Below are 25,833 nucleotides of genomic sequence, written 5' to 3'. Positions count from 1 at the left end.
TCCTAGACCTAAGGACAAGTCAATGGTCACTTCAAAATGGCTCTACAAGATCAAACATGGAGCTGATGGAAGTGTTGAAAAGTTCAAGGCCAGATTTGTTGCTCGAGGCTTCTATCAAAAGGAAGGAGTAGACTATGATGAGATATTTGCACTGGTTTCTACCTCGCAAGGATGGAGCCTTCACCAAATGGATGTCAAAACTACCTTCTTGCATGGTTCGCTTAAGGAGGAAGACTATGTAGAACAACTCGAGGGGTTCGAAGTCCAAGATCAAAAGACACATGTATGCAGGTTGAGGAAAGCCCTCTATGGATTGAAGCAAGCCATTAGGGCTTGGTATGAGAGGATTGATAGCTATCTTATGAAGCGTGGATTTACAAGGAGCGATGCTGACCCAAAGCTATACTTCAAGGTTGAAAAGGGCAAGCCTCTCATTCTGGTCCTTTATGTGGATGATCTCTTTTTGATAGGTGATGAACCTCTCATTCATCAATGCAAGAGGGAGTTGGCTTCCGAATTCGAGATGAAGGACTTAGGACTGATGCACTACTTCCTAGGGCTTGTGGTCTAGCAAAAGCCAGGTGAGATTTCCTTTCTCAAGGAAAATACATTGTGAAGCTACTTGAGAGATGCGGAATGGTGTACTGCAAGTCTGCATCTACTTCGATGGAACTCAATTTCAAGAAGCTATGTGGAAGTGCTGCTAGACCCGGATTAGCAAATCCTTCCGAGTATCGTCGACTTGTGGGGGCCTAGATGTTCTTGGTCAACTCTCGTCCTTACATATGCTTCACTGTGAACATGTCGAGTCAATTTATGGTTGAGCCTCATCACATTCATTGGAGTGCTACTAAGAATCTCTTGAGATATCTCCGGGGCACAATCCATTATGGATTGAGATACATTGTCGGGAACTTGAGGCTACATGGATATTCAGATGCTGACTGGGCTGGCAGTTTGGTGGATTGTAAGAGCACGTTTGGGTCCTGCTTCTCTTTGGGGTCTGCTTCAATATCTTGGATGAGCAGGAAGCAAAAGTCGATTGCTTTAAGCATCGCCGAGGCCGAATACATTGCTACGATTATGGCCTGTTGTGAAGTTGTTTGGTTGAGGAAGCTCTTCAGTGAGCTATTTGAGCACATGCTGGATACCACCGTGATCTTCTGCGAACAACCAGAGTGGGATTAGCTTATCAAAGAATCCCGTGTTCCATGACCACTCCAAGCACATTGATGTCGGGTACCACTTTATCCGGGATATGGTACAACGGGGAGCAATAAGGCTCCAACACATTAGAACAAATGAGTAAGTCACAAACATTCTCACGAAACCTTTGGGTAAGGTCAAATTCTTAACCTTCCGAGAGAGACTTGGAGTCGTGGAACGACCCTCCTATGAGGGTCCTGTATGAGTTGGACACTGAGCTCTGGGAGCTTGGGGTACTTCTCGGAGCTATGAGCAACCTTAGGGTGAGTGGTTCACCTTCCCCTAGTGGTGTGAGATATAGGGTGAGTGGTTCACCTTCCCCTAACATTACGAACACATGTATGTAGGGTGAGTGGTTCACCTTCCATTACGATTGACATATGCATAGGATGAGTGGTTCACCTTCTCCTATGGCATATGAGCAGGATGATTGGTTCACCTTCTCTTGCCAATACCTGAGCACACATCCTACCCATGGAGTCTGAGACTCATGGGAAGTACATCTCATCTGGCCAATGAGTTGGGAAAAGATGGTTAGGGACCATATCACTACCGATGGATGCATCGTGTACTGCTGTACTCCCTATGACTAGGATGCATGGTGTTCAACAACTTGATCTGGGATCAAGCACTGACTTTTGTCAGTGGAGAGTGGTATGATCTTATGGCTCACTGTCGATCACTTCTTCATTATTACTTCATGGTTCAGCAGAGCAGAGTAGTGTAGAGCAGAGCAAAGCAGTGATGACATAGATGGTACATGATGACAAGATGGCATGATGATGACAAACAGATTGGCAGGTGGAATTCTCCCTAGTTAAGAGGGAGTGTTAAAATTGGCAACTATGGCCAAATTCCACCTTAGGACAACTCATATGATGGAGATGATTATTGCATTGGATTCATCTTTTCGAGAGATCCAATTTTGATATAAAGATCATCTCATTCTGACAAGCAGAAGTAGAATTTTGAATTTATTCTCTCTCAGTCACAAATTGTCAAGGTCGGCCTCAATCAAATAAAGCCCAAGAGATGTGTCTCCACAACCCTCAATGGTTTGTATAAATAGGAGTGACCTCTCTCCTCATTTTGATCATCATTCATCTCAACGCACATCTCTCTCTCTCTTGATTGGTTCGTACAACTTGAGGACAACCTCTCTCTTCTTCGCCCGTGTGGTAGGGGGCCAAATTTTTGGGACTATTTGTTGGCCGAAAATTTGAGGGTTACAAGGCAACATTGACCCTTGCTGTTTGATTGTGTTTTGAAGGCATAATTTCGATCTTTGGAGGCCGCATTTTCTGGCACAAAAATCGAGGAGTTTGGGACAATTTGACTAGGGTTGACTTCAGATTTGACCTCAGAAATTACAATAGTGTTTCTCTCTCCTTTGACTAGGTTTGACCAAACTGTTTTGGGTTGACTTTGACTCTCCTAGAAGGCCGAATTGGACTGCTGTTGACCGAGCTGCTTGGAGGACATTTTGGTGTTGCTTTGACCAGTGTTGACTTTCTGGTTAGGGCTGTAGTTGACTGCTGATTTTGACAGGATTGTTTTGGGCAAGTAAATTTGATATTTTTACTCTCTCTCTTTGTTGAACTATTGAATAATAATAAGAAGATTTAATCAAAGGTTTTCCTCACATTGGGGTTTTTCCCTAGCATCCACCAAATCTTGTGTCCTCTTGTCTTGGTTTGTCTTCTGCACATGTTTTTATGTTCTATCTACATTTACTATCAACGTGTTTAAGTTAATGTGATTGCTACTGGAAATAATTGGAAATTGTCATTGGGCTGATAAAGAACATTGAAGTAAATTGTGCTAAAGCATAGAACATACCATTGTTATCTAACATTAACAATTACACTACACATTTTGAGGCAAATGGAGAGTTAAAAGAGGGATTGTATAGATGCATTGAGTTCATGATCCCAGGTCCCAAGATTCAAGATCCGACACATACCAAACTCTTGAATTTCAATGAAAGTATTGATACCTTTGGCATGTCTACGGCTATAAGAAGCAGAGCAAAGGATTCTCTAGGTAAGAAATGCCAAAATTTCCAAATTATATTGCTCATTGCAATTGTTGAGTCCAAGTTTCAAATTCGTTTGCCTTCAACCCTTTTTGCAGCCTATTGGTGGCAATAATTTGGTAGTCAGTGCCTTGAATTACAAAAATTTGCAGTTCGTATATTGAGCCAGACATGCAGTTCTTTGGGATATGAGTAGAATTGGAGCATTTTTGAGCATATATAAACCATGAAGAGAAATCGTTTGGAGAAAAAATTGTTGAATGACATGGTTTATGTTCAGCACAAACATAGGTTGAGGTGTAACCAATTGCTGAACAAAACCCTCGAATCCGGCAAAATGGTTTTGGGTGACTTTGATCCAACATCAGAATGGGATCTGGAGAGTCAGACACCAACTTTTGACAATGAAGACCTTTCTTGGTTGGACTTGGACCCACGTCCACAAGCTTCACAGGGAGATATATCACAAGTAGCACCTTCAGGGCTAGGGGAATCAAGCTGGAATCCCACTATAGACTTAGAGGCTACTCATTCTACAGATGAGGATGATGATGATTCTGACGATATCTATTAGCACTTGTAGCTGTAGTATTATAGTACCATGCTTATTTTTGGACTGTAGAGGCCATTTAGAGCTTGTTTCTTGATTTATTTTGGTTCAACGATGTATTGCACTAAGTACTATTTTGGTTATATGAACTCTTATTTGCTATATAAATGAGAACTTTCTCATATTTGTGTATAAATGGTTTGGATTCATATGGATGCACATGAATATATATATATGTTTTCCTTTAAAATTTAAAAAAGATTATATATTTTTCGGTCAACTGGTCTTTTGGTTTGGGTGGTCTACTGGTTTGGTCACCAGTTTGGTTATGATAACATTGGTTAGTAGTGATATATGTAAGAATAAGCCACAAGAATGCTGTTTACAAATAAGAGGGATCTTGTGGATATGACTCTATGCAGGTTAAGGTAGATTCCAAGTGCCTGGTTCTTAAAGATTAAGTAGTGCATCTAATTATAGAAAATAGCAACATCTTGGAATTCAAATCAAGTTCTACATTTGTGGTTAGGGTGGGAAGCTTTCAGCCAACGTTGATTCTAATCTGGCTAACAGGTCAAATTTCAATAGTCAGATAGGAGTCCAATAACTTGGTACATACTGCATCATCTGGGCTTGGTTACATGTAATGCAGTCTTCTTTATTTCTCACTTTGCGGCAGAATAAAATACTGATTTTTTGGAATTAAGATGAGAGGAGCATGCAGGTCTTGAAAATAACATCAGAATGTGAGATTGTGGACAGCGGAATAGAGGATGTCCAACATGTTAACATTCATCATCATCGTATTCAGTGGATGGAACTGCATTTACATACTACATGGGTAGGCTGCAAACATCTTCTTTTACACTTGGTGCAGATAAGTTTGTAAGTTTTTGGCACAAGTGTTTGTTTTCGGTACAACTGTTTTGGGAGGGTGATGGAGTTAGCATAGTCTAATGGTCTTATCCTTATGTTTATTAGCTGTTAATATTAGACAATAAAATGACTTTTGACAGTCCAATAAAGTCACATGTCAGATGAATAAATATTGTTAAGATATGATAAGTGTCAGTTAGCATTTTGTCATGTCTTAACATGAATGTGGTTGATTGTACAGGTGATTCTCTCTTTTATGTCACATGTGACATGAGTTTTTTATCTCAATTTTCATATTGGAATAATAAGTACCATCTTTGTCTCTCTCTGCTCCTTTATACTGTGTATGGATATTTTAATAGAAAGAAGATGAAATAGTACAAATTTTGTAGCAATGTACAGTTGGAATGTTTGGTAATTGGTGCCTCTATGCCTGTCTAATAATCAGATCAAGAAAGAATCCTACAGGATCATGAAAGATTTACTTCAAGACCACTTTGAAACAGAAATAGAAAGGGAGTGAGCTTAGAATATAACATTGTTGCCAACAATGAGAGATGATAAATTCCCAGTCAAATTGATATAACATTGAAGTAGTGAATCGTGGTGAACTGATTTAATTGTTTTAACATTTAACTGGCATTATGATTGTGTACTTGTAAGATGTATATGATTTGTTACATCTGGGTTACATTTTAGAGTCTCTTTGGTTCTATGTGTACTTGGGGTTGTCTGTTTGTTAGTTCATGCTAAAACTTGTCTCATGGTTTTAAAATAAATATAACTGCTGGTTGGCCTGTATATCTTAGCTTCTTTAAGAATAAATTTGTATAATATTTAATTTTTGGTTATGTGCTAAACCAGTTTCCTTTTTTATTTTGCTTGATAGGATGAACCATATGACATGTTTTCATATGAAGACCGAACTTCACGATTTTTTCCTCCTCCTCCTAAGGCTCCATATATGCCAGACATATCACTTGGGATTTCCGGACCTGCAGAAGAGCGAGATGGCACAGATCAAGAATTAGTGAATTCTTCTCGGGAACGGCTCAACATTCTCTGCAGTGGGGACAAGGAGGGTATAATTTGCTTTAGCATCTTTGGAGTATTCCCAGTTGGAAAGATTGTAAGTTTTCCTTGTTTTGGAATTCTGTTACAATAATTATATGGTGTACTGTTTGTATGCTGGGGAGTAGTTGGCCAATAATTATATGTTGTACTGTTTACATGCTGGGGACTAGTTGGCAATTTACTTTGACATCTTTTAATGGCTATTTTAATTTTTTTTCCCTTGTTTGTGGGGTATGTTTCTTTGTTGATGAAGAATCTTCCTTTGGGAAATTCCTTGAGAAAAACATGAAAATATTTAGGTTAAATGGTTAATCTTCATAATAAGTTTCTATGCAATGTTTTTGCCTTTTTGATGAATAACATTTGCTTGTTTGATAACTTTGTGTTGAATGCTACTACAGTGACTGTTTTAAAGTATAAACAATTTGAATCCTAGATTGGAGTACAAAATGATGAATAGAATGTTTTACTATGTTCCACCAAGACTCTGGGATGGGGCGACACAGGGGTGGGGAGATGCATATGAGGAACATGTGGGAGTTTTGAAGAATGTAACTAGTGTTGGTCTTCATAATTATATTTGGGTCATGTGTTGAAAAATATGGGGCACGCATATTAAGGTGATTCTTCTTTTAACATGATAACAATTTGTGAAGTGTTAATGCAATTTTATCTTAGCTTGATTGTTTACTTCATTATTAGCATGTGTAAGTTAACTTCATCAAACTGCTATCAAACAAAAGAGACAAGAACACAAATGGTTGGCTATCTACCAGGGCCAAAACCTCTCCCTCTTGGAGAGGAAAACCCATGCATAAATTCTTCTTATAGAGATTCCATTGACGAATACCAAGACCATGACCCTTGACACACTTTGCCTCTCCAAGACCAAGCCATCAATCCTCTTTGTGTCAATGCTGAAATCATTACCTTTGCTGTACCACAGAGATCATCACCATCATGTTCTGCAATGCCATGAACTTCATCACTGCTAAACACCATGATCTTCATCACTGCTGTAACATAGATGCCTTTACAATAGTATCACCAGGATCAGTTGCTGCACCGAGATCCTCCGAGTCAATGAGATCACTGATATATAAATATGATCATGATTTATAATTACTGTGATTGCAATTAAGTCAGAATCAAGACTATGATCCTTGTCACTGTTCCTCGAAGCATGTTGAGACTGCCTTATTCTAGATCTGAATACTGTGATGACACGTATGCCAAGGATCTCTTCATCGAACCCTTATCTCATCATCAGGTCATGGCAAGACTGTAATATATATAGTGGAGATAACGTTTGACTTAATATTCATTGATCCGAGAGAATAGATCTATCTCTGCTGTCCAATGACTAGTCTGCTATAGGAGTGCCACCGACATCAAGACTGCTCCTTGTCATACCGAGATTGCCATGCCGAGAATGGATAGGCTTTAGTTCTTCTGTTCCTTAACCCATCCGAGGAGACAGCTGAACCCTTATACCTCATCCTCCTTATTGCGGCTCCATGACCTTGACTGCGGCTACCTTTACGGCGGTTTCACTTGACTGTGGCTCTTGCGGTTTCATGCCTTGACTGCGACTCCTCCTCTATGGGAGTTCTATCCTACTCATTTGCGGATACCCCAATAGGGTATTTATAGTGGTTGTGCACATATAATTGAGCCGACATTACCTTATGAACCGACATGACTTCTTGCTTCAAGCCAACATAACATAATTATATATTTTAAATCATTTATTTGGAGCCGACATGATCATTTCTTTATTGCTTTGGCATTGATCTTGGTCCTGGAGGGCTGTTAGACAACTTAGAAGACTTGTACATATTTACATAAACTCATGAAGAGTTTTTAGATACGTGATTACTCTTTGACATATAAATAAATCCTAAAGACATCAAGAGGAAGTCTTTTAACTAGAGACACTTCTTGCTCATGAAACTCATTTAGCAAGATTACCAAAATAATTTATTTCCTTTTATTACATCAAGTACAAAGATCATGTCATTATGAAGACCAAACCTAGTTACACTTTCTTCAACATCATAATGTAATGTACTTGTCAAAAGAAAGAAAAATAAATTTTATTATGAAAGAAATTTTTTTATTAAGCATGGGTTTCATGCTTTATTATTTTATTTCTAGGTCAAAAACCTCCATTGTAGGCTTCTAGGGTTTCTGTCAAGAGTCCTAGTCTTTGTCATCATTTAATAGACCCTTCTTGGGCTTCTTTAGTCAAGAAATAAATTTATTCTTGTGTCAAATATGTCATTTAGGCCTCCTCCACCATGTTGGCCCTAAAGCAGTCAAGTCGGCCCCATTGAAGGAATTTGAACCCACAAACAGACTATAAATACAGTGCAATTCGACCTATTTGCTACCTCACTCATCCAACAAGTTCGATTTGCAATTTGGAGAAGAAAAGGGAGAGCGAAGGAGCCTAAGAGAAAAGGAAACCTAAAGCGAAGAGGAGGGAAGCATTTGTCAAGCAAAAGAAACTGAGATTCTATTCTATTCTCCCACACGTGAGAATTTCAGAAGTGCAGGTAGGCCAAAATTTTAGAAGGCAGACAGGCTGAAAATTTCAGAAGTGCAGGCAAGCTGAAATTCTGAGTTGAAGCAGTTTAACTAAAGTTGACTTTTGGTATTTGGTTGATCATCTTGGAAGGCTGACTTGGTGGAGTGAAGAAGGTCTTTTGGTTAGGTCTAAGGTCTTGGTTTGTCTCAATTTGATTTGAATTTACTAGTGGAAGAGTTTGACTGTGTTTTCCCCTTCTTAGGGGTTTTAGCCTTGGCTGAGTGCCTACTTCTGGTGTCACTGATCTTCATGTTTTGATTTGATAATTGCTTGATGAGAAGATAAAGAAGAACATAAAGAAAGCTAATAAGAATATAAGAATATCACAAGTAATTGTCAACACAAGAAAATATTTCTGCCTTCTTGGTTTTCTAACATGGTTTCAGAGCTAAGGTGAAAGATAAGAAGGAAAAAGGCAGCTTGAAGATCTATTAAAAGGGCCAAGTAAAAAAAAAGGTTCAAGGAAAATTATAAGGGGAAGGATCATATAAGAAGGCCTATTATCTAGTAAGGGAGACATTATCTATGGCAACTTCAATGAAGACATAAAATAAGCTAGAAGGTGCCTTCAACTATAGAGCATGGAAGAAGAGGATAGACCTCATCCTAGCAAAACATAAAGTATTGGATTTCGTTCAAGGAAAAGTTAAGGAACCCATAGATGATGCAAGAAAGGAAAAATACAAGGAAATAGACATCATGGCTATGAATCTAATTGTAGATGGAGTAAAGGACATCCTAATCCCCTATATATCCAATATAGACACTGCAAAAGGAATGTATGAGGCTCTCTCCAAATTATTCACTATCAAGAACATTGGACAAGTTGCTAGTCTCAATAATGAACTAAGGATAATAAAAATGACCAAGGATGGCATCGTGTCTTCTTACTTTGTAAGGATCTCCTGAATAAGAGATGGCCAAGCCATTGATGAGATCATTCCAGACAAATAACTTGTGATTGTTGCACTACTAGGTCTACCTAAATCATGGAGTGCCTTTGCATCAGGCATTGGCAGTTGGAAAGAAACTCCATCATTTGAAGAAATGTGGAATACATCAAGTAAAAAAGAAGCTCGCATCTCTTTAGAAAGTAACAAGAAAGAAGAAGAAGAGGACAACATTTCAAATGCCTACTCTGCTCATTACAAGAAGAAGGGAGGATTCAAGAAGTTTAAGGGACCAAAGAAGAAGATTGATCTATCTAAGGTGGAATGTTATAACTGTCACTACAAAAACCTATGTTCGGAAAATTCAAGGAACAAGAAGAAAGAAAGAAAACATGCAATAGTTGCCGATGAAGCTCCACCTAAGAAGAACAAGGCTGAAGAATTCGAAGTCAAAGACTTATTCTCTTGAGTTTTTTGGATAACATCCCTTATATATCCTTCTACTTAAATTTTAAGTTTTCTTTTCATAGATTTAATATGTGTTGTTAGAAATTCTTGAATTATTTTGATAAGTTGAAGGTATCCCTCAGAAAGATTGAAGTGATGTAAATTAAGAGGGAGCCAACACCACTTTACCAAAGATAAGTATCTTGTCCTTTGTTTCCTCTTTCATGTTTTGAATTTCCTCCATGCTTATAAATTTGTTTGTATTGCATACTCATAATCCTTTCTTTGTATTTTCCTTGGTAGGAAAGCTTGCAGAAACATACAAGGATTATGACTAGTTTAAAAGGGAAATTTCAAAGGAAAAACTTGAATCCTGAAAGAAGCTCTGTTGCAAAGGAAGCCCTTAAAAGAAGATGATACCCTACAAGGTTTGTTAAAGAGCAACTTAAGGTATGTTTTAAACTACAAGTTTTGTTGCAAAATATTCTTTATATAAGAAGGTATGATATTTTTTCATTTAAAAATTGTTGTGTTACTAACTCTCTTATGTCTAGGGTTTTGAATCATAAAGATTCTTGTTAGGGTGATTAATCTTTAGATTGAATCTACCCTTATCATACTATCTCTTATTGTTTGATCATTTTGGTGAAACCCTAACCTTTAGGGTTCACTATAAAACCCTAGCCTTTCGATGCTTAGGGTATGCTAATGATGAAACCCTAGTTTTCTTAGGGTTTGTTGATAAAGTTTAGATCTCATAATGAAATCCTACTCTTTTGATGTTTAGGGTTTTGGTAATGTTATTGCAAAACCCTAGCCCTTTTAGGGTTTATCAACAAAACCCTTGTAATAGTTAAAGTAAGGTCCTGGGAATGAAACCCTAGGTGTCTGTGCTACCATATGATTTCCTAGCCTAATTAAATTTGTTGTATATCTAATTTTGGAATTTAATCTAGGGGTTTACGACAAAACCCTAGTAGAAATTGATATTCTAGGACATGATAATGAAACCCTAGAAGTCTAATGTTTTCGATTATTGATATGATTTAGCTTTGATGATGAAATCTAGGGTTTGTGACGAAAGCCTTGGAATTGTTGTTGCAAGAAGTCTAATGGATGTAACTCTTGATTGATTATGAAAACTAACTAGGTTTAGGTCTTGAATGTCTAAAATCTGATTTATTATGCTCCTATCTTAATGACATGCTAACCCTATATTGATAAAGTTGACTTCATGCTCTTGTACATATATATTTATGTTTTGTTGTACTTGTTGTTGAAGGTTCACAGGTAAATAGTCTTCAAGATGATGAAGATGCTTACTCATATTTGATGATAATTTGATATTTGACTTCTCCGCAAACTCAACAACCGTAACTAAACCAACTACCTGTTCCTCATTCTCCTTCTTACCTTTCTTCTTGTTGGGACATTGGCCTACAAGGTGACCAAACTTGTGACATGCAAAGCACTTGACTTTGCTCATGTCCTTCCCAGAAGTAGATCCTGTACTTCCCTTTACATTTCCCTTGCCTTTACCCTTTGCTCCAAGGGCCACATTCTCTTTGTGACTAACATCTATCTTCACCTAGTCTCTACTCATAGAACACTACGATCTCTTCTTGAATAAAGTCATCCCACAAACCGCTCCAATCTAGAAGATTATCTACCTACCACACACTTCACAAAAACATCCCACTCCTTGGTGAAGCCCTTGAAAGCTATATGCACCAACTCTGAGTCTGAAATGACCTCTCTAATTGTTGCCAACTCATCTTTCACCTGTGCAACTCTGGAGATATAGGAGGCCACATTCTCTCCTTTGACCATCCTAGTATTAAGGAGCTTGTCCTTAAGGGCCATTTTCTTGTTCTCGTTCTTTGCCTCATACAATTTTTAAGTGCATCCCACGTTACCTTGGCTATTTGTTTCTTAGCCAAATGTGTAATGAGGTGGTCTCTCACACCATCCAATATAATCCTCTGTGCCGTCGCTTCCTTCACGTCATGAACATCTAGAGCAATAGGATCTAATGTGGGTACAAACACACTAGTGCTAAAGAAGTTCCACAACTTATTCTCCTTGAGAACAACTGCCATTCTCACTTTCCAATGCAATTAGTTAATGACCCCTTCCAACCTGTCTTCATATACGATATGGGAAGCCATCTTCCCCAACTAACTAACAATCACTTTTCCTTCACTTTTCTTTCACAATCCCCTTTTGCAATCCCTACAATAACCTGTGTCAACACCTGTCCACAGTACTTCAGCAACGTTGCTTTGATACCGTGTTGAAATTTCACTTACAATGTGATTATCTCATGTAGGAATTTCGTCAAACACTTAGTCAACACTCAGATTTCCAACTCCAATAAAAACTTCAGCAATAATGTATTTTAACCCAAACACATGCAATCTGATTTTTATGAGCAGAAACACTGAAGACTAAATCTGAACTTTAAATGCTGAAGATAACAATAAAAACCCACAAAAATTGACACATCAGATTTTTTGGTGAAGCCCCTGGAAAAACCCTGAAGGTAAAACAAGGAAATTTTATTAAATGCTCACAGAGAAATTTCTGAGTTTACAACAATTAATTTCCAGCAAAAACCTGCTTTACTTATCTCAAAATTTGTGCCCAAGATTCTCTTGAAAACTGTGCCACACAGTCTAGAATTCCGTGCCTCTGGTGTATTGACTGTGCAGAGTCCAAAAAGCACTAAATGCACCTGAAAATAATCTAGAAAACTGTGCCCTTGCTGTGTCGATTTTTGTGCCAATTTTCGCGGTACAAAATAGCAGTATATCTCCTTGAAATTCGTGCCTGCTCAGCTGAGATTTCCTGCCCAGATTTATTGTTGTAGGGCCTGAATTAATGACTGAAAGTCTCCTAGAAAAGCATGCCCTTTCCCTGCTGCAAGCTGCCTTGAGAAATGTGCCCTTCTCTTGCTGCTAGTTGTTGAAGAAAGTGTAACTAGGTTCAGTCTTTATAAATGTAATTTTGATATTTGTATTTATAAAAGATTTTTTTTTTATTATTATTGTTATTATTTATCAATGAGTTTCTGGCTCATTGAAATAGGTCTAGCACATGTCAAAGTGCTATAGGTAAGTCAAAGAGTCAAAAGAAATGTTGAAGACCCTTAAGGGCATGTTACACCATGTATATATTTGTATAAGAGTCAAAAGAATACCTCCAAGCAAAGTCACAAGTCCTCCCAAGCAACGACATCACCAAAGAAGCAAATCCGAAGTGGAAAAGTCAAGTCGGCCTAAAGTCTCCTAGTCGGCCTCAAGTCGGCCTAAAGGAGTGACAAACCTCTATATATAGAGGCTGTCCACTCCTCCAACGTCAAGCAATCAATACCTCTGAAATCAGCAAGAAGGAAGCTGAGTAAAAGGGTGAAAGGAGTCGAGTAAAAGGAGCCTCTAGTGCAGCGAAGAAGGAGGAAACAAAACCGAGTTTTAGAGGGCTGTTCTAAGGGTGAATTACAGTCACACGTGCGAGAAAAGGAGGGCTATCTGTGGTCATTACAGCAGCACTATCACAGTCACATATCTCTCATTGTTTGGGCTAGAAACTTAGGCCTATAAGGCCTCCCACTAAAGCGAAGAAGAGGCTCTCTCAAGCGAAGAAGGAAGGGGTCAAATACATAGGGAAACTCCTCACACATGCGAAGAAACTAGGGCTGCACTGCTGTCATAACAAGTCTGCAACTACACTTCAAGAAGGAGCTCGGTTGGATAAGAGAAGAAAGGCATCCTCATAGGTGAAAGAGTTCACTAAGGATCAAAGATAAGTATCTCTTCTAGAGCTATCATAACAAAGACTATCACCAGTTACCAAAAGAAGAACGAAGTGCCAGAAGGAGGAGGACGAAGTGCCCGAAGAAGGAAGGACTTGACTTTTGCTTGGAGGATATTCTTGTCAAGGGTCTAGGGTTTGGCATTGATCAATAGAAGCTTCAATAAGAGAAATTTACGAAAGGGTTTTCCTCTCTAAGAGAGAGAGGTTTTGCCGTGGTAGAGAGCCAATATCTTGTGTTCTTGTTTCTTGTGTTTTGGTAGCAGTGTGATGAAGTAAACACACATACACTGATAATAAGAAAAGAAGATCAAGCTAACAAGGAAAATTGAAAAAGTACTTCACAAATTGTTATCAAATCTAGAAGAATCCTATCATATCTAATTGACCTAGATTCTTCAACACTAGCTGCCTTGGAATTTGTGCTTTCTTGCTTCTCCTTCTCTTTTTCTCCTCAGTCCTCTTTTTCTCTCTTTCTCTCTTGAAAAATGTACATCTTCCTCTCCCTTTTCCTGTTTTATAAACTCATTAATTACTAAAACAATTAAATCTTGCCACCGCAAGATTAACGATTGTCACTTAATCTCTCATTGAAATGACTTAAGTCACTTTTAGAAAAAATATACTTTCTAAAATCACTTAAGTCACTCAAACTTTCTAAAATCACTTTTTGAAAAAGACCACTTTCTAAAATCACTTAAATCACTTTAGTAATTAAATATAAAAGTACACTTTAGAACTTTATAAACTCACTTTATAAAGTTAAGTGACTAGGGATGGAATATGAAGCGTCACTTCCACTATCCACATGTTTGGCCCAACCCATGTGGAAGTAACTCGCGAGCTACAAAAAACGAACAAGAATTATCTATTAAATTTTATATGTTACATCTAAAATACATTTTCAAGCTAATCTACATACATTTTTCAATTTATGTTTATTAAATTTCAATGAGATTCGTTTTCAAAACTTATATCAACAATGAAAAAGTACATGATTATTGTTCTTCATAAGCTTTAAATAACATTTTTACATGATATTGTACAATTGTGTTGTGATTGATTTAAAATGTTGTTTCCTGATACATCTTCCTTGACAGAAGTTTTTATTGTATTTTAGAAAGGTACAAAGGATTTTTATAGTTGCGTGTATGATGTTAAATTTTAATTATTCTGTATCTGTTGTGTGATGTAACAGAACATTGGAGAGCTCCCAATTAGTCCTTCCAAAGAGACCGAAACTCGATATACACTTGGTGATGCATCCTTGTTCAAGGTACTCTCTCTCTCTCTCTCTCTCTCTCCACACACAAATCAACATTCATACACCATTACTTCCCATATGTGCAATAAAGTCAATGATTTTGATTAATTGGTTTCAAGCATTGTTCTATCCATGTAGATTTTGTTCCACTAAAAGCTATAGTGCTATCTTCTTCTATTATAAAAATGGAATCATTGTCCACTAAATATGACAATCATGTTTGTTAATTCTTAACTAGCTTTGTTCAAGGTACTCTCCCTCTCTCTCTCCACATTCAGACACCATTGCTTCCCATATGTTGGACAAAATCAATGATTTTCATTAATTGGTTTCAAGCATTGTTCTACGCATGTAGATTTTGTTCCACTGAAAACTATAGTGCTTGCTTCTTGAATCATAAAAATGGAATCATTGTCCACTAAATATGACATTCATGTTTGTTAATTCCTACCTAGCTTTCCAACCATGATGGAAGGGTCCAATTTTTGCGCTCATTGAATTGGACATGGTCCAATGGCCATTTCATAGCACATAATCTATTATTACATATTTCTTTTAGCTAAGATTATAATACTATTTTCCTGAATTTTCTTGTCTTCCTTACTAATATGAAATGTTGGTAGTTTCTTAATTATCGAGTATCTTTATGGAATTTTTATTGCAAATTGGCTACGATCTCTGTAATATAATTTCTCAGTATTCAAGGGATGGTCTACAATGTGCATATGCATGTGTACAAGGGGATTATGCTGGTAAGAAAGGGGAGAGCAACCAAATGGTTCCAACTTTCTAACGTAGAACACTATCGTTTACATAAACTTGAATCTTCAAGAGTGAAAGAACTCAAAAGCAAAGTAGAGTAATGCTCTTGGTTGAAGACGTAGGACAGAATTGCTATGCTCTGTTGAAGTTTAGCAGTGGACAGGTGGTTCTGCATAGCTATGTGTCCAGCATGCTCCCAAGTCTCACTTAAACTTGCTTAATTAACCTCAATAATTGAGTAAGTTGCTTCTTATAATTTTCTTATGTCTAGCTTAGGGAAAGTGTGTAATTTAAAGTAAATTAATTAATGATGGGTATTGAGCTAGGAAAGTCCAAGGAAATGTAAGTTAATTACATTTTTGTTTTTGCATTTTCTTGTTAACATGGTTGAAAGCAGCCATTGATGAAATAAAAGCAACCATTAATGAAATAAAAGGGGTATATGGATGTTTTTGGGACCAATTAGATTGCAATCAAGGCTAGTCACTGTTTATTCCTGACAGCAGTGTGAGGCACTTATGGTTCATTCGTCCTTTAAGATGGTGTGAGCTTAATCCTACTTGCTTCAACCATTGTTTCTATATGTTCATTTAATATGATATTATTCCGTTATCAGAAATTTTAAATTTAATTTGAACTTCCTGTAGGATTTGTCTCTTCATAATATGTTTATTCCGTAAGACAGATTGGCATCATAATAAATGAAGAGCAATTTTGAATCTTAGAATTGAGAAGAAAGTAATTGGTTTATTGTTAAGTACATTTGTCAACTTTGCATGAACAAGAAGCTATATTCAATGTGGTCTATTTCTCATTTGCATTAATTGCTATGTAGGTCACACTTTCAAAGAATCTTCGACAATTAATTGTGCTGTGCTACGGAACATTGACTGAGGGAACACCAGCTTCAAAACATGGATTGTACAGTCTTCTTATAAACACATCTGCGTTCCAGAAGAGGTTAGATTTCTCTGTCTGTATATATTCAGTGATCAGAGATTGTGATTCTTTTATATAAGCAAGCTTTCTCAAGTAAGGTGACAGATGATGTTTGGAAGCAATAGAAAATATGGAGATTCACTATAGATGACAGTTTTCATAAAATATAATTTTTTGACGGCATATTAGTCACAAATCATAGATTGTAAGGGATGTTATAGTGCTCTTAGAGATGCTATGTTGGAAAGCTAAAATTGTTTGAATTTCACTGCATAATACTGGTCATTACAGACTGATATATGCCATCAAATTTGGGGTATTAGATGAAACTTTAGAAGTATGATTATTTTAGATATTGCCTTGTTCCCTTCTGGAATTATACCTTTTTTTTCCAAAGAAAATCTCGTGGGGAAATTCAAGGAATGCTTTCACACATTCGTGGATGGCATCTCTGGTAAACCAATTGGTGTAGAGTAGTGTGTCCAGCCTAGTGGGATTCAAGTTTGGCACCTGCTGGCACAGAAATAGCCTAATGCTCAACAACCTTGGTGACAACTGGTTGATTAACCCCTTGGCCTGTAAAATGTTTGGAAACATCTTGTTCTACCTTCAAGCATTTAAGTGAGATTGAGACCACTGGTAACTTGCCCGGCCTAAATGTCCTGGGAGGGAAAAACATGTCACAAGTGGGATTTGATGCTGGATTGGAAGGATAACATCTCCTCTTAACACCCAACCGAGACCTAATTGACAAACTTGTGGAATTGTACCTATTTTAACCATTAAACTAATCAGAAAAACCATTTTTCATGGATATAATATTTGAAATGTTTATGCATTTGCTTTATAGGTCTTTCAATGGCTTTCTATTTTGAAGTTTGAGAATAATAACATGAAAACTAATTTAAGTGATCCAACTTTAATGTTATCATGGTCACCTTTGTAAATACTGTGTAAATGTGACATGTAGGTAGGTGAGGTGTCGTAGGTAATTGGAAACAAATAGTTATGGGTGTAGTTTTAGATATGTGAATGTAACCCTGTTGGGAATTCAAATTCTTCCAAATAATGGGAGTGCTTATTTCCCTTTTGCTTTATTTTCTCTTATGCATGCTTTAATGCATCCTTCTATTATCTTTCACATTACTATGATGACTTGTACTCTTTAATCCTGTTGACCTAGTTTGGTCACGTGCAAACTTACATTATTTTAAACAAAGTCTTTCGGTAGAAATCACATGAGAGAATTTTTTGGCCGACGAGTTTCTCATGTGATTTCTCATCGGCCAAAAAATTCTCTCATGTGATTTCTACTGAAAGACTTTGTTTAATTCATTATGGATCACAGAAGCTTCAATACAGAAATTACCTTATTTTATCTTATGTACTTGGTGTACTGATTCTGACATGGTATCAGGGTAGGTGCAGTCCCATTTTTGGAAGGATTTGTGGTTATAATCTGTTTTTTTTGAGTGCTGAATGTTGAAATTTGGTACCGGAGGACAGGTGGTTCCCTTAGGCTTTGATCTTTGGCCTAGGGAAAAGTGTCCAAAAGAATTTAATTTTTCTCCTAAAGTGACTTTATAATTTTATAAAGTTAAATCTAATTTAAAAGTGACTTTAAGTGATAAAGTTATTAAGTCTAATTTTAAAGTGACTTTTATAAAGTCAATGAAAAATTAGAAAGAAAAAGTGACTTTGGAAATAAATGACTAAGTGGGTCTTTATTAAAGTGGGGTGAATTAAAAAATAGAAAGTGAGATTTAAATGAGCATTTAATCTCAACCATTGATCTAAATCTATTTCAGCCATTGGATTTAGAGATCACCCAAAAGTCACTTGGATCACCCAAAAGTCACTTGGAGTTATATTAAAGGAGGAAAAGGAGGAAAAAGTCATTCATTCTTTCATGAGCAGATTGGGAGAAGGAGAGCAAGAGAGCAAGAGAGATTTCTGAGCAGGGAGGAGAAGGAGACAGCAGCTTGGCACACATTCCAAGGCAGCAGTTGAGCAGATTTGTACAGCTGATTCAACACATAGTGAAAGGCAGATTTTTGCACAAAAATCGAGGAGCAGTTTGCTGATTTTTCTGCACACAAAACGGAGGTCGTACAGCATTTATTGCTGTCCTGTTTGCTGTAATTTCCAGATTGCTGTGAGGCACGGGAAATGAGATAAGTTGTAAATTTGCTTGCTGATTTTTTGCTGAATAATTCTCACTGTAAAAAGACAATTTTCAGAAATAAAGAAGAGCTCTCAAACTGGCTTTCCCCAAGAGTTGTAGGGGGTTTTTCCAGGGTCAAGTTGACCAAAAATATCAGTGTTTTAATGTGTTTTAATGGCTGTTTTTGATTGCTGATTTTTAATTCTGCAATTTCCAACATTCTGAAAAATTTCCAGAATTTGTGTTTTCAGCAATATTTATTTTTTTCAGTCTGTTAAATGTATGGTTATGAGAATGGGCATTTAACTACATGGGAGAAATAAGGAGAAACTGAAAACCGGAGTGGGAAAACAGAATTTTTTACATGGTATCAGAGCTTGAGTGCTGAAGGGCAGTTTGGGACAGCAAAAGGAAAAATTACAGTTGCTGATTTTTCAATCAGAAAATTCCAGCAAGCTGATTTTTTCATAAACAACAGTTTTATCTTTACTACAACAGTGCTATTTTTCAGTTTTAGGACAGCAGGATGTCATTGGGATTGAGGGTGGAGGATAGGTTGGATGGGCATATAAATTACAGCGTTTGGAAGGAGAGAATGCAGAGTATCTTTGAGGAGGCAGAAGTCTGGGATATCATGGTGCATACCGCACAGAACCCTGTTGTTGTGCCCACTGATGTTACTCAGTTGGCTGAGTATAAAAAGAAGAACAATAAGGGTAAGAGGCTGATTCTAGACGGAATCAAAGACCATTGCATTCCTCATGTGAGAGGAAAGAGCAATGCCCATGAGATGTGGACAGCATTGTCCAATCTCTACCAGAGTACCAATGAGAACCGGAAGATGGTCCTGAAGGAGAAGCTGAAGAACATTAAGATGGGGAATGATAGTGCAGCTGGATATCTCACAAAGATTACCAATGTGAGAGATGAGTTGGCAATGATTGGAGAGGCCATTCCATCCACTGAGTTGGTGCGGATTGCAGTGAATGGCCTCCCCCGTTCATGGTTGAACTTCGCTGATGGGGTTTGTGCACGTGAGACCCTTCCCACATGGGAGAGGTTTTGGGATGATTGTATTCAGACAGAGATCAGGAAAGGACAGCTTGGGGCAGCCAAGCCAGTTGAGCAGGATGAGGACGTAGCACTGGTGGCAGGAGGCAAGAAAGGCAAAGGGAAGAAGCAGGCTTCCACAAGCGGTGGTGGGGGCAAAGGCAAAGGTAAAGGTAAACAGGGGAACACACAGAAGGACTATTCCAAGGTGAAGTGTTGGAATTGTCAAAAGATGGGACACTATGCAGTTGTGTGTCCGGAGAAGAAGAAGAAGAAGGGGAAGAACCAGGACGTGGCAGCTTCAACAGAGATTGAGGACTTTGCAGGTCGTTTTGACCGGGAGTTTGCGTTCACTATGTGTGAGTCCTCTAGTGCAGGATCACCTGCCACACAGGTTCAGAGGGAGCATGCTTTTCCCTCGATTAGCGGAGCATCTTCAGGTATCTGGTATGTGGACAGTGGGGCTTCACGTCACATGACAGGAGTCCGGGAGTACTTCTCAGAGCTTTCAGAGAGTGGCACTGATATTGAGGTAGTACTCGGTGATGACAGAGTTGTTAGAGCAGTCGGGGTGGGGACAGTGACATTTCAGAGGGAGTCCAAACCTCCCTTGAAGGTGTCAGAGGTTCTTTATGTGCCAGGGATGAGGAAGAACCTCATATCCGTCTCAGCTTTGGAGGACAGAGGATATGAGGTACTGTTCAGGGGAGGACAGGTGTTGATGTATCCCAGGGACGCTCCAGCTGATTCAGCTAGAGTGATAGGTGTACGCCATGCAAAGGTGTACAAGTTTGCATTCCAACCCCTTTTGGCATTGAGCAGTAGTACCGACAGCAGAGCTAGCAGTTCTGAGCTGTGTGAGATTTGGCACCGCAGGATGGGACATATGTATCATGGAGCCTTGAGGACATTGCGGGAGATCACTACAGGTGTGCCAAATTTCAGTACTGATCACTTTGATACTTGCAGAGGTTGTGCGATGGGCAAGTTTGCCAAATCCCCTTTTCCCAGCAGTGACAGCAGAGCGACAGGGATACTTGATTTGATTCATTCCGATGTGAGCGGTCGGATGTCTCATGTTTCCTTGAGTGGATATGAGTACTATGTTTTATTCATTGATGATCACTCCAGGAGGACCTGGATTTATTTTTTGAAGACCAAGAGTGAGGTCTTCAAGCGGTTTCAGGAGTTCAGAGCTCTTGTGGAGACTCACACAGGTCGAAAGATCAAGTCCTTGAGGTCGGACAATGGAGGAGAGTACACCCTTGGAGAGTTTGTTGACTATTGTGCGGAGGCAGGCATTAGGAGGGAGTTCACTGTTCCTTACAACCCCCAGCAGAACGGGGTTGCGGAGAGGAAGAACAGATCCATCATAGAGGCTGCCAAAGCCATGATACATGATCAGGGGTTGCCATTGTTCTTGTGGGCAGAGGCCTGCAACACAGCTGTTTACTTGCAGAACAGGAGTCCGCATCGTGCTTTGGGGCACATGACTCCGGAGGAGGCTTTCTCTGGGAAGAAGCCTGATATTGGTCATCTTCATATCTTTGGATGCATTACATACTCCTATATACCCAAAGAGAAGAGGACCAAACTAGAGCCCATCGCAGAGAAGGGTATCTTTGTGGGCTACAGTGAGACCTCAAAGGCCTTTCGGATTTACATTCCTGCACAGAGGAGAGTTGTTGTCAGAAGGGATGTGAAGTTCGAGGAGGACAGGGCCTTTAGGAGGTCACAGGAGTTAGAGTATCTGGATCAACCAGACCCTCAGCAGCAGTTGAGTCAGTCGCAAGGATCCAGTGGGCAGGGATCAGGAGGATCCAGAGGTACATCTATGAGGATGTCAGGTCCATCAGTGAGCAGTGGCTCGCCGAGCCAGAGGGGTGGTGCTCCAGGCAGCATGCAGAGCAGTTCACAGAGCAGTTCACTAGGGAGTCCACTGATGGACAGTTCACACGGTACCTCAGCTTCTACAGGTTCAGGTGCAGGTAGGAGGACAGCAGACAGACAGTCAGGAGTTCAGGCTACTGATGGTGATGAGGAGGAGGAGTTTCATTCTCCTATGGGAGAAGCATGCTCAGGGAAGAGGAAGCCCAAGTGGCTTCAGGACACCTTGAGAGATGCCACATCTGTTGCTGAGCCGAAGAGGCCGGTCAGAGAGAGTAGACCGCCTGAGAGGTTTTGTAGTTATATGGCGATGGTTACCAGCATCCTTGACTCTGAACCTTCTAGCTATGAGGAGGCAGCTAGCCAGCAGGTCTGGAGAGAGGCCATGCAGGAGGAGTATTCTTCTATCATGAAGAATGATGTTTGGGAGGTGGTGCCGAGGCCTGAGGGCAAATCCGTGGTTACTTCCAGATGGCTTTACAAGGTAAAGCATGCTGCAGATGGCAGCATTGAGAAATTCAAAGCGAGGTTTGTGGCTAGAGGGTTCTCCCAGGTAGAGGGAGTTGATTATGAGGAGACCTTCGCTCCTGTGGCTCGATATACTTCGATCCGCTCCATTATATCGATAGCAGCAGAGATGGGTTGGAAGATCCACCAGATGGATGTGAAGACCGCATTTCTCAATGGCTTCATACAGGAGGAGGTGTACATTGAGCAGCCACAGAGCTTTGAGGTGCATGGGAAGGAGTCCCATGTGTGCAGATTGAAGAAGGCCCTTTATGGCCTGAAGCAAGCTCCCAGAGCTTGGTACTCCAGGATAGATGCATACTTGCAGGGGATGTGTTTTACAAAGAGTGAGGCAGATCCGAACCTTTACCTTATTGTGATTGGTGAGGAGCTTCTCATTCTGGTGCTGTATGTGGATGACTTGATCATTACAGGTGCAGAGAGACTCATAGAGCACTGCAAGAGAGATCTTGCGGCGGAGTTTGAGATGAAGGACATCGGCTTGATGCATTACTTTTTGGGTTTGGAGGTGTGGCAGGAGGAGGGGCATTTCTTCCTGGGGCAGGGGAAGTATATTGTGGACATCCTTAGCAGATTCCACATGGAGGATTGTAGACCCATGTTGACACCGATGATCACCAACTGGAAGAAGCTTCATGCTTCGGATTCCGAGTTGGTGGATCCCACATTGTACAGGCAGCTGATTGGTTCCTTGATGTATTTGGTCAACACTAGACCAGATATCTGTTTTGCAGTCAACACGATGAGTCAGTTTATGTGTGAGCCTAGGAAGGTTCACTGGGTGGCTGCAAAACACATTTTGCGGTACTTGCAGGGGACAATGGATTATGGTCTGGACTACAGGCAGGGAGATGGAGTGAGATTGGCAGGATACACTGATTCTGATTGGGCAGGTTGTGCTTCTGATAGGAAGAGCACTTCAGGGTGTTGTTTTGGGTTGGGTTCAGCAGTAGTGTCATGGTTCAGCCGGAAGCAGCAGTCAGTAGCACTGAGTTCAGCGGAAGCAGAGTATATGGCAGCCAGTCTAGCTAGTTGTGAGGCCATCTGGCTTCGCAAGATGTTGTTTGGCTTATTTGGTCAGCCGTTGAGACCTTCAGTGATTTACTGTGATAATCAGAGTTGCATTAAACTCACGGAGAATTCGATATTTCATGACAGGTCAAAGCATATCGGGATCAGATATCATTTCATCAGAGACTATGTTCAGAAGGGAGCTGTGAAGCTTGAGTATATTTCCACTGATGAGCAGGTTGCAGATATCCTTACCAAAGCCTTACCATGGGGCAAGCATGTCTACTTTAGAGACAAGATGGGTGTGGTGAGGAACACCTTCCTCGGTAAGAGGGAGTGTTGAAATTTGGTACCGGAGGACAGGTGGTTCCCTTAGGCTTTGATCTTTGGCCTAGGGAAAAGTGTCCAAAAGAATTTAATTTTTCTCCTAAAGTGACTTTATAATTTTATAAAGTTAAATCTAATTTAAAAGTGACTTTAAGTGATAAAGTTATTAAGTTTAATTTTAAAGTGACTTTTATAAAGTCAATGAAAAATTAGAAAGGAAAAGTGACTTTGGAAATAAATGACTAAGTGGGTCTTTATTAAAGTGGGGTGAATTAAAAAATAGAAAGTGAGATTTAAATGAGCATTTAATCTCAACCATTGATCTAAATCTATTTCAGCCATTGGATATAGAGATCACCCAAAAGTCACTTGGATCACCCGAAAGTCACTTGGAGTTATATTAAAGGAGGAAAAGGAGGAAAAGGTCATTCATTCTTTCATGAGCAGATTGAGAGAAGGAGAGCAAGAGAGCAAGAGAGATTTCTGAGCAGGGAGGAGAAGGAGACAGCAGCTTGGCACACATTCCAAGGCAGCAGTTGAGCAGATTTGTACAGCTGATTCAACACATAGTGAAAGGCAGATTTTTGCACAAAAATCGAGGAGCAGTTTGCTGATTTTTCTGCACACAAAACGGAGGTCGTACAGCATTTATTGCTGTCCTGTTTGCTATAATTTCCAGATTGCTGTGAGGCACGGGAAAGGAGATAAGTTGTAAATTTGCTTGCTGATTTTTTGCTGAATAATTCTCACTGTAAAAAGACAATTTACAGAAATAAAGAAGAGCTCTCAAACTGGTTTTCCCCAAGAGTTGTAGGGGGTTTTTCCAGGGTCAAGTTGACCAAAAATATCAGTGTTTTAATGTGTTTTAATGACTGTTTTTGATTGCTGATTTTCAATTCTGCAATTTCCAGCATTCTGAAAAATTTTCAGAATTTGTGTTTTCAGCAATATTTATTTTTTTCAGTCTGTTAAATGTATGGTTATGGGAATGTGCATTTAACTACATGGGAGAAATAAGGAGAAACTGAAAACCGGGGTGGGAAAACAAAAATTTTTACACTGAAATCTGCAATTGTTATGTCTATTTCTGTGTATCTTATCCCATGTTTTGAGGGTTTAGTTGTGAGCGTTTTCTTTCTGTGGTGATTCATTCTGTATTCCACACATATTCAACAGTTGTGTATTCCATGACAATTATGTTAAGTGATTATTTCAGCCTTGTTACTAGTCAGTTTAACTTTGTATTTGATTTAGATGTATCTCTTATTGAGCAATGAATTTCTCTAAGGAAAACGTTGCTGGGTTTTTCGCCCATGTGGGTTTTACCAGGGTAAAATGTTTGTGTTTCTTGTCTGGCTGTCTCTTTATGATCCTACTGTTAGTTTTATTTTACTGTTGAAGATGTTCTGTGTAATTGCTTAATGAGTAATGTGAATTCAAGAGGATATAAAATAAAAAATTATTAGAATTAATTATCAGCTAGAAGAGCTATGAAAAATCAACGCATTAGAATGCATGGCAGTGCCTAGAGGTTTCCCCATAAGGTTTTCGGAATACACACGTACACACCATGATAGTTCACATAGAATGATTGATATAGTTGGTTAGAAACTTACATGTGATGATGTGTGATACATTATTGCAGTGGTAAATGAAAAGTAGAGAAATGGCTACGAAAGGTTATTTTAAAAATTAATCCTTTATCTTTCTTCCATGTAGTGTCGAGAATTCTTATATCTTATTGTGAGTTACAAACTATCTATGGAGTCATGGGATTGGTTATAATAGCAAGAAAGGTGAAGGAAATGAAACTTAATATCTCTTATAGAGCTGAATGTTGAATACAAGGCTTGTATAAGCAGACAAGAAAAGAGATGTTTGAAAGAACGAATAGGACAAATAACTAGATAATAGAACGTGGATGCATTCCTCTCTTTCCTTTTCATCTTTGCTTTACTAGTGGTTCGCTTTGACTCTGATTACAGGAAGAAAAAAAAGATGAAACAGAGTCGATGGCATGATGATGAAACACTAGGAAATGCTGCAGAAACATTGGTGAGAAGTTTTTCCTTTTGGTAACATATTGCAGGCATTTTCCAGGTGTTTCTTGGGGCATTTTGGAAATAAGTACATTTTGGGAATGCTTCCTTGGAAAAAGACAGCCTGGAAACAGAGGTTCATATCATTGCCCTGCATGGGAGGTGCATTCTATAGCCTTGTCTACAGTTTGATGACCACTATCCCAGTGGGGAATCAATGCATTTGCACTCCAACCCTCTTAACAACCGTGTTTGAGAACATGTGTTTTAGGGACAGGGATGTTAGAAAATCGGAAAGGCAGAAAGATTTTCTTTATGTTGATAATTACTTGTGATGTCTTTATATTCTTATTAACCTTCTTATGTTTTCTTTTATTTTTGTTC

The 25,833-nt window shown here is 38.9% G+C and overlaps 1 protein-coding gene across 1 annotated transcript in view; it reads left to right on the top strand.

Moving 5' to 3' along the window:
* Positions 1–25,833, top strand: part of APC4 (Transducin/WD40 repeat-like superfamily protein) — a 465,104-nt gene that overhangs the window by 57,611 nt on the left and 381,660 nt on the right. The window contains exons 5-7 of the mRNA XM_089373770.1: positions 5,557–5,796; positions 14,677–14,754; positions 16,340–16,464. Coding sequence (XP_089229896.1) covers positions 5,557–5,796; positions 14,677–14,754; positions 16,340–16,464 — 443 coding nt within the window. The remainder of the gene's footprint in view (positions 1–5,556; positions 5,797–14,676; positions 14,755–16,339; positions 16,465–25,833) is intronic.

Source organism: Pinus tabuliformis, chromosome 8 (assembly GCF_031772625.1).
Source record: "Pinus tabuliformis cultivar Carrire ecotype Pingquan chromosome 8, CPIR1, whole genome shotgun sequence".
NCBI classification, from domain to species: Eukaryota; Viridiplantae; Streptophyta; class Pinopsida; order Pinales; family Pinaceae; genus Pinus; species Pinus tabuliformis.
This window is presented reverse-complemented; position numbering and strand designations above follow the sequence as displayed.